The sequence below is a fragment of the Anser cygnoides genome, chromosome 20, assembly GCF_040182565.1.
Source record: "Anser cygnoides isolate HZ-2024a breed goose chromosome 20, Taihu_goose_T2T_genome, whole genome shotgun sequence".
NCBI lineage: Eukaryota > Metazoa > Chordata > Aves > Anseriformes > Anatidae > Anser > Anser cygnoides.
This window is the reverse complement of record NC_089892.1, coordinates 4,969,617-4,984,164: the sequence shown is the minus strand read 5'-3', so window position 1 is coordinate 4,984,164 and position 14,548 is coordinate 4,969,617. Positions and strand designations below refer to the sequence as shown.

The 14,548-nt window shown below is 52.1% G+C and overlaps 1 protein-coding gene across 6 annotated transcripts in view; it reads left to right on the top strand.

Moving 5' to 3' along the window:
• NTNG2 (netrin G2) overlaps window positions 1-13,101 on the top strand; it is a 46,353-nt gene extending 33,252 nt beyond the window's left edge. The window contains exons 6-14 of one of the 6 annotated variants that reach the window (XM_048054084.2): window positions 1,889-2,038; window positions 4,830-4,898; window positions 6,810-6,884; window positions 8,019-8,093; window positions 8,618-8,683; window positions 9,135-9,209; window positions 10,838-11,005; window positions 11,416-11,550; window positions 11,896-13,101. In XM_048054084.2, the coding sequence (XP_047910041.2) occupies window positions 1,889-2,038; window positions 4,830-4,898; window positions 6,810-6,884; window positions 8,019-8,093; window positions 8,618-8,683; window positions 9,135-9,209; window positions 10,838-11,005; window positions 11,416-11,550; window positions 11,896-12,119 (1,037 nt within the window). In that variant the 3' untranslated portion in view covers window positions 12,120-13,101. The remainder of the gene's footprint in view (window positions 1-1,888; window positions 2,039-4,829; window positions 4,899-6,809; window positions 6,885-8,018; window positions 8,094-8,617; window positions 8,684-9,134; window positions 9,210-10,837; window positions 11,006-11,415; window positions 11,551-11,895) is intronic. The other 5 variants (XM_066980887.1, XM_066980888.1, XM_066980889.1 and 2 more) reach the window with 5 other exon arrangements.
• The last annotated feature ends 1,447 nt before the right edge of the window (window positions 13,102-14,548 follow it).

Here is a 14,548-nt window from a genome sequence, read left to right as displayed (position 1 = left end):
GGTGCATGGTCCTTGTGGATGTTACTAGGAAAAAAAATGGTTATTTTCTGTCCATTACCATTTTCCAGGCAATAAGTCTTCCCTAATTGTGCCTTATTTTCCATCCTGTCAAAGAGTCTTATATTTTCTTTCTTTGACTTCAGTAGCCTCATTTTGCTTCTTCCTCTGGCATGGTTTCCCCCCATGAGGTTCGTTAGAATGGCAGCCGGAAAGGAAATAAAAAAAGACTCTTCAAAAACACCAGTGCTCGCTGTGAACTTTTCCCCCCAGTATTGCAGACTTCTGCTCTGAGAAGGAGCTGGGTTTGAATTATTTGACATAGCACCCAGGCTGGGTCACCTTGGGCTATCTGTAAAAATATATATACAGTATGTGTATGTCTGTATGTACACGACACGTGTATGTATATGAACATACGTCTATGAAGTGTCTGCAGCAAAGAGTGGGGAGCTCAGGAGGGATTTCTCTTGAAAGACTGATGGAATAATAGGACTCCTTATTTAACGAAGCTGGAGGTAGTTTGTTATCAGAGAGCCTTGAGTTTTGGGCAAGGAAGCTTGGGTTTGAGTTTTGTGGCTCAGAATTAGGCCTCCAGAAGAAACAAATTGTAGAGCTGAATGAATACCGAGTTCTTCAGTTTGCAGGCAAGTAGAAAGAATTGGAGGAGGAATACTTTCGGATAAACTCAAATGCAATTAAGAAAAATGCACCTCATTGAAAACTGGAGGACAGTTTTTCTGGGTAAATGAACCATATTTAGATTTTGAGTAATTACATTTTAAAAATTCAAATAAGAACTAGGAGTCTCCCTTAAGGAATTTAGGATTTTAAAAAAATGCTGTAACAGTCCAAAATATTCTTTGCTTTTCTGGTCAAAAACATTTTGGCAATTCTTTCTCCCTTTTACACAGCTTGGCATTCTCAGCTCTGCATTTGTTTCACTGGAAAATGTTTCCCATCAAGATTTTCTGCCAGGATGAAGCTGGGGGTGTGCTTAGAGCAATGTGCAGAAAGCAGACAGGAGGGATTTGTAACCAAGGCCAGTTAAGGAGAGATTATTTAGCTTGCACAGGAGACTGGAAGTGACCTAAATTAAGTATTTAAACTAGCTCAGGGCTATTATGAAATTAAGCACAATAATCTGCATGAAGCAGTGGGACAAACAAGGACACAGGGGCAGCAGGTGTAAGTTAAGCAGGAATTTGTGCTCCACATGGTATTTTAGTCACGGCTGTTACGGCAAGCACGGTGCGACAGGCACCGCACCCAGGAGCGCTCCTGCTCAGCGCCGCGGCGACTTGCAAAGTTAAGCCAGCAATTAATTTGCCGTGTGGAACGAAGGACGCCAGTGGAAATGAACAAACGGCGACAGCACGGGTTGATATTGCCGGCGCTGAGTAGCTCAGTGCCTTTAGGGGGTCAGGAGGGAGTTGTGCTGCTCGCCACGCTGGGGTAGGCCCGGCTCTGCCATCTGGCACGGAGACGTCAGCGAGCGCGAGCCCACCTTCAGGCAGGGCGGCCTGCGGGCCCTGCTCTTCCCTTCCCTCCCCACCTCTGCAAGGCGTGCTTTCTTTTCCCCTTTTCGAGCTTAATTGGCAATTAGTTTATGACAGAGCTGTAAGTATTTAAGCCAATATCTGCACCAACAGAGTAAGCTGATGCAGCCACAGCCTCCAGCCCCTGCATACACGCACGCAGCGCTTGCTGCATCCAGCGTCATCAAGCCGCCATCGCCTTAATCCTCAGAAACCTCCCGGTGCCCCAGTTGTAACCACGCTGAGAAATCGGTCACCAGTTCAGCCTGAGCAGCAGCAGCCTCACAGGCTGGCAAAGAAACCTTCCACACCCCATCAGTAAGTGCCTCCCACCTCTTCTCTTTGCTTGCCAGCGTTTGAGCGACCGCAGCGGGTTACCACCGCAAAAACGACCACTGCAAAAACCACCACCACCACCACCACCACCCCCACCAGCACCACTACCACCAGCACCACCACCACCACCAGCACCCCCCTACCTGCCACCACCACCACCCAACCAGGTGGGTGCCACGCTCCCTGCTTTGCCTCCACCACTGGGCTCCTCTTTTTGGCTTCTTCCCCCGCCAGCTCCTCTGGTGACACTGGGGACCGTGTGGGGCTGCTGTGTCGGTGGGCCTGGTTATCTGCACGTTAGACCAATATGGGGACATGGATAAAAATCACCCTGAAAAGGTTCACATACCTCAGCCTCTGGGCAGTCCCAGTTTGCTTTATCCCCTTTTCAGTCCAAGGGCACTTTGACATTTGCATCATGAGCTAGGAGCAAGCGTTGTTGTTCCTAAAACCACAAAGCCAGCCATTTCAGGTCCACCTCAAAGCCCCAGTCCATGAGACAACCACGCAACGGGTTAACATCCCTCCTCACCAACCAATCTCAGTTTACTGTTGCTCTGTTACCATCAGGGCAGCAAGAAGCGAAGCCAGGACTGGATGCGGGGGAAGCAACACTCTTCCCTTTTTTTCTCTCAAGTCTTTTTATTTTTTTTATTTTTTTTTTATTTTATTTTTTAAAGAAAAGGTTTTCAAATCTCCCTTCTAGAGCCACCTGGCAATATTGACCTGTACAGGGCTGGCACGGCTGCAAGAGATGCTCACTTACAGCTCCCACCACAAGGCAAGGGAGGAAAGCGATGAGGACTTCACTGTCCCACTGCAGGGAGAGACAAGCAGAGCTGTAACTCATCCTGCTCGGTCCCCGAAGCTCCTCACAGGATACCACAGCAGGCAGGACAGCTGCCCCAGTATCTTTGCTGGGTGCCGCTCCCAGAGCACAGTGGGGAAGGCTGGGTTGGGCTCTGCCCACCCTTGCACTCTCTCAGCCAGGAAAACTTCCCAAGGGGGAAGCCACAGACTGAGAGCAGGGCAGAGGCTTTGCTAAACCACCCCAGGGACCGGCCATCAGGTCAAGGGACAAGCTGGCTCCATCCTTGCTGGCTCTCCAAACCCTGCACCGAGTCCCTGTACCAGACTCAAGGACTGAGCGCAGGCTGTTGCCTTTTCAAGGGCAGTGCTCACAGGGACGAGCCGCACGCTAAAGCTCTCCAAGTGGCAGCTGCACAAGAAGCAAGGGAGCGTGTTGGGGGCTGGAGCTCGCACACGCCTCCAACACCCTTTCCTAATTTCTGAAATCACCCCGTGGAGGAAAACCTTTGTGCTTTTTCCCAGGGTTCCACCTTCCCTCCCCTGTGAACAAGGAGACATCGTTTTCACTTTTCTTTTGGAAATGAGCAGATAAAACTTAACAGCAGGACATTTTTTTAAGCTTCTCATGGGGGAATTAGACACGCATTCCTCCCATTGCCATGCTTTCTGGGCCTGATATTTCCCGGGAGGACGTTTTACACCCACAGTATGTTAGTAACAGTCTGTCTGGGGGAGCTGCCAGAAGCCAGTCAAAGGGATGAGGAAACTTGATTGCATGTTTATGCAAATACAGCTATATTCATGGAGGTACCCTGCTTGAGTAGTTAATTGGGAAGCCGGGGGTTATCTCCAACTTCCATGGAGCAGGAATGACCCTGGGCAAAAGAATTACTATCTTCTTATCTGCTAAAAAGTGCTCCTCACCCAGGTACACGACATAGACGTGTGTGAGGAGGTTGTCTGCCACCCCTGCTCAGCGCTCCCGTCATCACCACGTCCCCAGGCAGTGACGAGGAGCTGCATCTCCACCACGCACTTGGGGTCATGATTTTTATCCATGCTCACCCATAGCAACATTTTAGGTCTGTTTTTTTGTGAGTGCTGTGTATACGTGGGTGGTGTGTTTAGTGTCTGTCTCATGTATGATTTGCAGCGCTCTGTCTTGCTTGTGTCATACATCTGGGGCGTGCAGGGAGGCACCTGTGTGGGGTTGGGGGCGAAGAGGGTGTCTGCCCAGCTGCTCCGGGCAACCTGGAAAACATTCTGAACTTCGGGATTTAGTCCTTCTCCTGCTTCCTGGCCAGAGCCAATGCATTCATTACCCAGCGTTAAGGGACAAATAATAATAATAATAAAAATCACAGAACAGCCACGGCATCCCTGGCTTTACAAGGGCAGGGCTGAGCTGAGCTGCTCGCCTCCACCCAGGTCCCCAGCCTGGGTTTTTGCACAGCCAGGTCTCACCCCAGAATGGTGCATCTGGGATGGGGCAGCCCCTGGGGGGCTGCTCCAAATAAGATGATGCTCTGGGTCCCCCAGCAGCTTGGCAATAGCCAGACAGCGTTATCTGCCTCTGAGCATGGGTAGGGAAGCAAAGTACAGCCCAGTTCTACTCTGCTTTGAGTTTAAAAGAGTTGAGCAGAGTTTGCCCGATTCCTATCTTTGTGCAGAAAAGGAGATGCAGGTTTGGGTTTTGCAGCTGCCGTTGCCCCGTTATAGAGGCAGTCTGGTCTCCCTCCTCTACTCTGGCATTTGGGTCCCAAGACGTTCCTCCCCCTCTGGTCCTGCAAAATGTAAAGTACTTCTTTAAATACCATGAGATCCCAAAGGGGCTCTGAATCGAACTTGCCGGGACCTCAGGGAAAACACCTCATTAAAAAGGTGACCCTTCCAGCTCCTGGCGAGATGCCCGTTTGCAGGAGGCACAATAACCCCGAGCCGGGTAAGAATCCCCAAATGAGGTACTCTGTCATCGCCTCCCTCCTGAATTTCAGAAGTATTAAACAAATCCCTCCTTCCTTTAGAGTCAGCTCAGCCAGATGGGCATTAAAAAAAATCCTGCTAGGGCCCTGCCCCATCACGGTGTTGTTCAACGCTCTAACATACGCACTGTCTTCTGCCCTCTGAATTTCTGCTTCCCACCATAAGCAAGCATCACCAGACCAGTCCCTGAGCTCGCTGCCTCTGTGCCTGTCAAAGAGAGACAGAAAAAAACAGGTATTTCAAGCCAGACTGATGTGTTTTTCCCTTCTCCTTCATGCCTCCGCACACTAGTGGGTAGCAGCAAGGCAGAAAGCAGCGTAGCACGTAGACTTAGAGGAGTAGATTAGATTTGGGTTATCTCTGGGTTGCATGGATCTGCTAGACATCTGCTTCCTTTGGCTGCTCGTGGTGTTTTCTGTGGTCAAGGTGGAGCTGTGGTCATATTCGTAGGACGCTTTTGTGCCCGTTCGCCTGTCATGCGGTGAGAGGGGGAAAGGATTGAGTTTATGGACACGGCCTGTGGTCTGAACGCAGTCAAGGCTGCCAAAATGGGGAGAACGAAGGGAAATCACAGTTACCCTAAGGAGGATGAATTAAGTGCTATTCTCATTTGCCTTCTGCAGATTTGTTATTTCTAAACCTTCCTTGAAGCCTGTGAAATTCTGCCTTGCCGTTTGTTACAATTTTCCCCACGTTCAATATAAGCAAAAGGAACTTTTTTCCTGCTTCCATTTACCTCCCCCTCCTTCCCCCCCCCCCCCCCCAGCAGTTTGTAACCTGGCAATTCCAGCAGTGCCAATTTACCTCTGGGAAAACCAAAACCGAGCCCAGAAAAGTCATGGCACTGGATTAAAGAAAAGGGCTTTTCCAAGGTCCTTCCCCTCTACTCCTGTGCTGTTTCCAAACATTACTTGCCCAGAGTTTTTTCCCATAAAAACTGATTTCTTGGTTCAATTTATTCTACTTAATCTGAAACCCACGAAGACCTAGTGTTTTCACCAGGGCTGATAAAAGCCCCATGGATAAGACATGCCCAGTGCTTCCCATTTGTATGAAATGGGTCTGGGGCTGGAACAAGCCTCTCCCACTCCCAAAATGTAAAACTGTCCATTACTGTCACAGAGCTACAAGGGAAAGGTTCTCAGGATAATGAGCATTAATAATTTTCCTGGCTCTGTAAATGCGATCGAGTGGAGGTGTATGTGAATGACTAAAAAGCAAAATGCCTCCAGGGCTGTTTTTTATTGTGACTCTAATTAAACCCTTGCCAATTTGCACAGGGCTTTTTTCATATTCTCTTTAACACCATATTAATATCAATTGGTTTCCACTTTCCAGCTGAAAAGGACAACATCTATCACCTTCTTTTAGAGCTCGTCATTTTAAAAAAAAAAAAGATTTTTTTCTTTTTTATTCTGCATTGTTTATTATCCCCTTGACGAGGCTGGGAAATCACATTTCTCTCCTACTCGGGTTTGTCCTTTGAAACTTGGCAAGGATCAAGGAATTTTTTTTTTCCTCCTCCTCCTTATGTTACCCAACTGGAGCTTGAAATTAATAATATGGCTTTTAAAATTTTATTCCTTGGTTTGTTTTCTAGCAAACCTGAAGATTGTTACCAATATTGAGGAGACGGGGAGGGGTATGGAGCCAGTGGGGGTGAGGGTTTGCAGAGAAATCAAACAAAAAGTGATCTATAAATTTCCTGCTGCTTTAATTCCTCTGCAGTGGCTTGCAAATTCTTTAAGTGGTATTTCCAAGGCAAGAGCAGGGCCTGAAGGAGAGCCTAGAAGTTTAAATTAGAAACTGGGACTTGGTGCCTCTATCATAAAATACCTGTGCTCGCTCTCTGTGTGGTGTTTAAAACAAAGCTCCTCAAAGCAGAGAGGGGTGGAAACCAGCCACTGAGAGCCCTTGTACAAACACACAGACCAAAAGCCACGCTTTCAGAGGGGGCTGTAACACTTGCACCAAGCAGGCAAGTCATGAAAACCTCCACGGCACTTGCTTGTAGGGACAGCCACAGGGCCGAGTTTTGTCCCCCAGAGCTCTGGCTCTCCACCAGAGAGAAGCCAAGCTCCTCGCTGGTTTCCAGCTCCTCCAACACACCTCCTAACACAGCTTTTCCTCTTTGATTGCTACAAGACTACACCAGCTTGTCAGCGGCTGCCCCGCTGCAAGTGGGCTTTCCCCCGGCCAAGGCTGGCACAGCATCAGAAGGTAGGAGACGCGTGGTTGAGCTGGGTCCTGCTGGCAAGTGGCCCAACACCCAGCAAATGCTTTAGTTCCTAGCTCCACATCTCTACTTTCCATGCATCTCTCTCCTCCTCCAGCCTGGGAGAAGCTCAGGGTTTGTCTGTGCCCTCCCCGCGGCTGGTAATCTGGTGAGGCTGGATTGAGCCTCGGGGTTTATTCGCATACATGAAAGATGAGGACGATAAGTGGTACAGAAGATTGTTCTCAGCTTGCTGCTGGGGTGAACAGAGAGAACCATGGAAATCCTGTTGTCTCCCGAGACCAGAGTCTGTCTGTAGAGCAGAACAACTTTGTAAACAGATAGGCTCGTGTCCTGTACAGCATAGATGCCTTCTTACAGATTTCCTTGCTTCACATCTCCCACGTGTCTACCAAAGGCGAGCTGTGAAGCTCCCGGTGGAAACCTTGGGAGGCTTCGTGCTGACTGTTGAGGCTGAAGTTTCTCCTCCTCAGGGTTCCCACTGGTATGCTTTAGCAGTCGCCTGTTGGTGCTCAGCCCCCTTTTTCCAGCTGAGGTGCCTGTAGCTAGCTCCCCCAAGGACAGTAGCACCCCTTCCAGTACAGAACAACTGAAGCTGGGCCCAGGACATCTGGAAGTACTCAGCTCGGGGGCACAAAGTGCTGAAACTCAGGCTCTTTGGAACTGCTGTGCTTTTGGACCTCTCTAACCTCACAGAGAGACAAAATTATGTTTCGTACAGTAATGAGAGATGGGTCTGCCCCACATGCATCAATGCCAGGTAACACTGACGCTCTGTGCTGAGCAAGGGGGACTTCTGAGTCTTGACAGTGGTCCGCAGATTTAGCATCTCTCCACACTCGTGTAATATAAGAACCACATGCCAACACTCACCGTCTCGGCAGCTCCTATGCCCTCCCCTTAGGAGTAGTTTCTCCATCTCTCTTCATACTAGAGGGTTCTAATTTCCAGGAGACTTGTCTCTCATCCCTGCCTCAATGCATCTTCAACCACACACAGCTCCCCAACCCGCCCTAGAAACCTGCCTAGAACTTCTGGTCCCTTTGTCACCTTTTTAAGCAAGCGAGTGCAGGATCTGTATTAAATCTGGTGTTCTTTCTACCTAATGCCCCCTTAAGCTGTTCAGGGCCCAAAAAATGCAGCAGCCCTCGGACCTAAGCTGAAGCCACCAGAGCCTCCCAAGAACATTCGAGGTAAGGCCATGGCCCTTTCCCAAGAATGAAGCATGACAGGTTTCTCCCTCAGTGCCCATCGGCCTGGACAACACGCCCATCCCCAGCATCTCCCAGCATCGTACAGTCCGTTCTCCTCCTCAGAGGGTCTGGCCCAGCTCCGTTCTCCTCATCCCACCGAGGTCTTACTGGAGACGTTTTTGGGGCTGGCAGATGTGGATGGGCAGGACAGTCTGCCGTGGAGTTGGGGGGACCCAAAGAGAGCTGAGGAGGCCCCAACCCCACAGCAGCCTCACAGTGACAACAGCACAAAATCCTCAAGCACCAAAACCCCAAACTTGCGTCCAGAAGCAATGACCTTTAACGCCTGCGCTGCCGTAATTCCCTGCTGCCTCGTACCATGCAGCAAAGGGCTCCCACAGGCACCATCCCGGCCAGGGGCAGCCACTTCTCCTGGTGGATTAGCCACCACCCAGCCCAGCTCGGTGGACTCTGGGGTTTTCCCCCCATCACAGCACTCAGATATGTTGTATCGTCTCATGTAGTGGCCCCGAAGAGCAAAGCAGGGCGCACAGCGCACACTGCAGGCAAGAAGCACAAGAAGAAGCCAGGTAGGTGCCGGTGTGGGCAAGCGGGCTGGAGCAGCATGGGCCCTGTGGGTCCCCTCCTCAAACCATGCCTACACTTGTAGTGTTTGAGCTCATAACTGTGCTCCTAGCAGCTTTTAGGGGGCCGGTTGGCCTGGCCCCCATCAAACCAAGGCCACAGCTGGTAGCTGTGTAGGGGGGACGCGTGGATGGCTCCTCTGCCCGGCACCCGGCTCCGAGCATTGCAATATCACTGTGCATGGAATTTCTCATGCATCAAACTTCGAGGAGGGGAGAAGAAGAGGAGAAATTTAGCAGCTACCAGCTGTCTGGTGCAGAAATAGCTTGCAGCGCTGCCAGAGCGGTGTTCTTGGCTTGGCTCGTCATTGTTCTCGTACCAGAGATGCTCGCAGTAGTGTAGGACGCGAAGTGGTGCTAAGCGGTGAGAAAAAGCCTGTCTCTGATTTTTCTTAAGCATCCTCAAACATCTCCAAACTCATCCGGCTCAAACCAGACTCTGGCCCAGTGGCTCCTATCGAAACATATAAAGGTAAGGGGAAGGAGCGCGGCGCTCCGGGGCTCCCAGTCCTCGCAAGAGCGATGTGGTGCAGCAGCCACAGGCACACAGAAGATGAGGAGGGTTTGCCTATACGAGTCACGGGATAGCTGTACGTAAGAGTACATCCCTAGGGCAGAACGATGCTTGGGAACTGCAGCAGCCAGAAGTATTTGAGATGAAATTTGTTGGATATTGTCAAACAGTAGCTGTTTCACAGGGGGTCAGGATTACAACCATCCCAGCTCCTCCTCAGGCAGCTGCGAACCATGGGGAAACCTCTGCCCTGCTCCATCTTTCTGTCTTCATTTCATTGACACAAATCTCCTCCTCCAGTCCTCTGTGCATGCCAGCCCACCTCCTACCCTCCCATTCCTCTGCCATCCGTGAATGTTTAATGCAAGAGCCTGGACAGAAACCCCAGCTCTGAGCCTGCCTCTGCCTCCCAATGGCCGGGGAAGCTCAGACCTGCCTGACACTGGCTGACAACTGCTCACGATGTCCCCTGCCAGCTGGCTGGGACACCTCCTGAGCAGGATGGCAGTGCCACAGGGCAGCTAGCGTCCCTCCTCTCCTCCTGCTTTGTCCTTTTAAACTCCCAGAAAGATCCATCATCCTGAACCTCACACTGCCAGCGCAGCAAGGTGCTCGGCATCCCGATTCAGAGTAATAAAAAGCAAACACAAGAAGCAAGTAATCAAATTCCTCTGGCTAGAAATTAAACCTGGGTGGTTGTTTTCCAGCACACGCCTGCAGCTGAGAGAGGTCGGCCCTGCGTTCTGGGAACAGGAGCAATGCTCTGCTCACTGATAGCGCCCCTGTGCTGTGCCAGGCAGCCCTGGTCACCCCCTCATGCACTGGCCCACCACCCTTTGCAGAACCCCACACAAGCCACGCTTCCTTGCACACGCTCATTTTAAGCCCTAACACGCTCAGCCACAGCTGAGAGTCACCATACTTCACAACAGACGTTGATTGGGGAGGTACTATGGCGAGGACGACGCAGAAGGGACACAGGAGGAAAAGGCCAGAGAGGCAGCCAGGGTTTACCTGAGCACGTAGCAGCTTCAGCTCCAGCGCAGCCTTGTCCAGGGCCTTCCCAGTGCTCTGCCTGCCCAGCTGCTCCTTGCCACGGCCAGGCCGTGCCGTACCATGCCATACCGAGCCAGGCCAGGCTGCCCCAGCACAGTGCTCCAGCTCCTGGAGCCCCAGCAGAGCCCCAGCCCCGCACCTCTCCCTTCTCCTTCCAGGCACCAAGCTGGGCTCTGCTCATTAACGAGGCGTCTCTTTAATTAACACCTGACACCACTCCACAGCCCCCTGGCTGCTGCTGTGATTATGCATTTCCTTGAAGAAACTGTGTCCTGGGGCCGGCTCCCGCCTGTCCGTACCCCTGCAGGGACACACCACCCTGGCCCCACTCTGAGCAAGGGTCCCCAGCCCAACACCCCCCTGCAGCTGCAAAATACGGCCCCCAGTGCACTCACACAGCCCACACAGCCCCACGTAGGCAGTGACCTTTGCCTTTTGCTGGAGCAGAAGGCTCCTCCAGAGCCTACGGCTCCTCACCTCGCCCGCGAGGGAGGGATGCCCTGGGCCCAGCTCTCTCCTCCTCCCCGCAGACTGCGAGTGCTACGGCCACTCCAACCGCTGCAGCTACATCGACTTCCTCAACGTGGTGACCTGCGTGAGCTGCAAGCACAACACGCGGGGCCAGCACTGCCAGCACTGCCGCCTGGGCTTCTACCGCAACAGCTCGGCGGAGCTGGACGACGAGAATGTATGCATAGGTGAGCGCTCGGGCGGCCTCATGCTGCGGGGTGGGCTTCGGTTCAGGGGGCGATGCATCCACCTGGGTGCTCCCAGACGACAGCAGCCATTAGAGCCTCAGCAGCGTGCCACGCCATCAATTTCCTGACAAGAAAGCCCAAATAGCATTTTCCAACTGGATTCAGATGCGTTGCTGTAGCAGGAGTTGCTCAGCTCTGGGTGGGGGTTGCTTTCATACCTGTGTTTGTGCGGTTGGACCCCCCCTCACGCAGCCATGCCCTCCCAGCCCCTGGGCCATGCAGGCTCTCCCAGGGCCCTCCCGTAGCACACAGCCAGGCTCTCCCAAAGTCCCCAGCACCTCCAAGGGGAGGGATCAGCGGGCACAAAGCCCGCGGGCAGGACAAGGCCTGACGGCGCTGTCTTTGGCCAGAATGTAACTGCAACCAGATCGGCTCCCTGCACGACCGCTGCAACGAGACCGGCTACTGTGAATGCAAAGAAGGTGCCACGGGGCCCAAGTGCGACGACTGCCTGCCCAACTACTACTGGAGGCAGGGCTGCTTCCGTAAGTACCCCGAGAGCACCACGGGCATCCATACCGAGCCGGGGGCAGCGGGAAGTGGGCCCAGACGCAGGGGGGATCTCCAGCACCACCTGCTCGGCTGCCCTGCTCAGGCTGTGGGGTGAGCAGACCCCAGTCATTCCTCCCAAATCCCAGAAGCTTTGAAGTCTGCAGCCCCTCACTCTGTTCCTGCAGCCTTGGGACTGATCTGGCCCTGTGAGGGTTGGATAATTTAACCCCTGGGAGCCAGAGAAGAAAGCCAAAAAGCTTTCTAGTTTCTGCTGCTGTCGAGGGGTTTAAGGCGCCGCAGGCTAACTCCCCTCACCTTCCCTCCCTCCTGTCCCGTAGCCAACGTCTGTGACGAGGAGCTCCTGCTCTGCCAGAACGGCGGCACCTGCTACCAGAACCAGCGCTGCGTCTGCCCCGTAGGCTTCAAGGGGGTCCTGTGCCAGCAATCGCGGTGCGAAGTCGACAAAAAGGACTGCGACGGTGCCCCCAGCGCGCGCGCCGGCCTCGGCACCATCCTCCTCAGCGTGCTCGTCCTGCAGCTGCGCGGCTTCGTGGACCTCTGAGGCCTGGGAGGAGGGAGCCCAGCCGAGGCACAGCACCCGAGGGACCCGGGGAGCCCGAGGTAATGGGTGGCTCTCCCCACCGGCTCCTCCGCCTTCCTTCACGCTAGGACTTGCACAACGTCTTTCGGTCCACTTTCCAAGCAGAGAGGTACGCAGAAAACCAGGGGCCGACTCCTACCCGCGAAACCATCCCGGCCGTGGCCGGGGCGGCCGCAGCACCATGCCGGCTGCCGAGCAGCGGTGAGGGGACTGCACCAGTGCACAGCAGTGCACACCAGTGCCGCGGCCCCGCAGGGACCCGTGGCTCATCCTTCCTCCCACGCAGCGATGCTCCTTCCCTGCTCTGCACAGGGCAACCAGGGGCCACTAGGGCCCCGGTGAAACAGTGCCGCGACCCAAGGGATATTTTTTTTTACGATTAATTTATTTACTTTGGTATAGGCTGGGGTGTTCTTTCTGTTCCTTTTTTTTTTAAAACCCTCTTTTAGTGTCCTGGTTTGAAAGAGCCTGTCGTGTTACCACCAGAGCCCCACCACACAAGAGGGAGGGAGGGCAGAGGGGGCTCTGGTCCATCCTTGCTGCATAGTCTCACGTCCCACTGGCGGCCAGGCCATCCACGTGCTGGTGCCTACAGCTCCAGTTGCTGCATTGATTTTGTATTTCATTGACGGGTTTTGTTTTCTTGCACTTAAGGAGAACATAGGGGGCCATTAGGCATATGGTATGTGAGGAATGCAGTGTCTTATCCACACATTTCCGTATAGTGTACGGTTTAAATACTTTTTTTTTTTTGGTAGAGACTTATTTTTCTTTGGATTAAATGTTATAAAAAAACACAACTTAAAGGGACGTTTTGCCATGAGCATTTGATTATGGTGTATTCTCCTACAGTAAAGCAACTATCAACTGCTGCTTGACCACCCCGTTTTCCTTTTTGTGTGCACAGTTAATTACAGGTAAAGACTTATTTTTTGATTCGTAACGTCCTCTTGTGTTTTCTGAGCCACTACCAAGGTGCACCACATGGTGAGGGAGAAGGGAGGGAGAGAGGGGTTGCTTCATCACTGAGAGCCATTAATTATTTCTCCTAATTACTTTGCTGAACTTAGGTTACACTACTATCTGCAGACAATGAACAAAGCCTGAATGATATATTAAGCGCCAGTCTTGTGCTGAAATGCCATTTCCAAATGAGCCTGCAGCAGAAGGCTGGAGAGGCCAGGGATATTTCTCCAGGGGGGGATCTCAGCTGTCCAACCCCAGTGCATCACCCCACAAAGCGGGTGCCATGCTGCAGAAAAAGCTGTTTATTTCAATATCTTCCAGCAGCCACAGCCAGGGACATCAGTGTAGAGCTCATAGAGAATCAGCTCATTTAAGGCTCGTAAACGTGCTGCTAGCAGAGGAAGCGTATGCAGTCAAGCATGTAAAAGAAGGCAGGAGAAACCCGAGACAAGAAATAAGGGAACTCTGTCAGAACAACAGGAGCATCATCAACACAAGAAATCTAATTTTGTCATAGCCAAAGCCTTACCAAGCCAGGAGCTGGTTGAGTGGAGGAGTGCACCAGCTGGATCCAGCCCTCCTGCCCCCTGAGCCAGCCCAGGAGCCCCATGCAGTCCAGGCTGGAGCCCCCCTGGCATTTCCAGGTCTGGTGTCCTTGCCCGAGTACTTCTCCAATAAGTTCTCTCAAGCTGTCTGTTCTGTGTCAGCGCTCTGTTGTCCTGTTCCTACAGCTCATACTCATCACTTGTGGCTAGCACTGGGAACAGACCAAGTTTTGCAAGCCCAAGAGCCCGCAGCATCGTCCTGCCTAATGCTGCACACCCCACCGTACAGCCACCCCCACTGAGAGGGAGGCAGTGAATTTTTCTTACAGGAAGCAGAAGAAAACTGGAGTGAAGGCACAGGACAGATACTGGCACATCAAAGAGCAACATGAAGAAATGTGGGGCCTATTCTGAGTGACCAGGACTTCAGCATTTAACATCACAGAGAAAGGTCACAGGACTTAATCCACCACAAAAGAAGCGAGGGTTAAACTCACCCTGCCGAGATTTGATTTCTGAGGGAGTGGGCTGACACAAGCATTTCCTCCCTTTAATGCAGTCATTTGCTGTCTGTTGCTATTGACACTTGCTCTTTCTTTGTACTTTCTTACTGAGATATATTTAAAATCCTCATACGCTGCCGTTCGTACAAGTACTAACATAGAACAGACTGTAACAAGATCAAGATCTCTAATGGCACTTCTGGAAGGTGAAGCACACATTCTCCTCTCCCTGCACTAGTGTTTTTCTCTAGCAAATTAGATTAAGCAACAGAAAATTTACTACTTCATAAAGCTATATCCCAGACAAGCTCTGCACCCAGCAGCTTCCCTGCAATTGCACGCTTTTATTGCGATGCAAGCCGGAACGTGTCAAGGA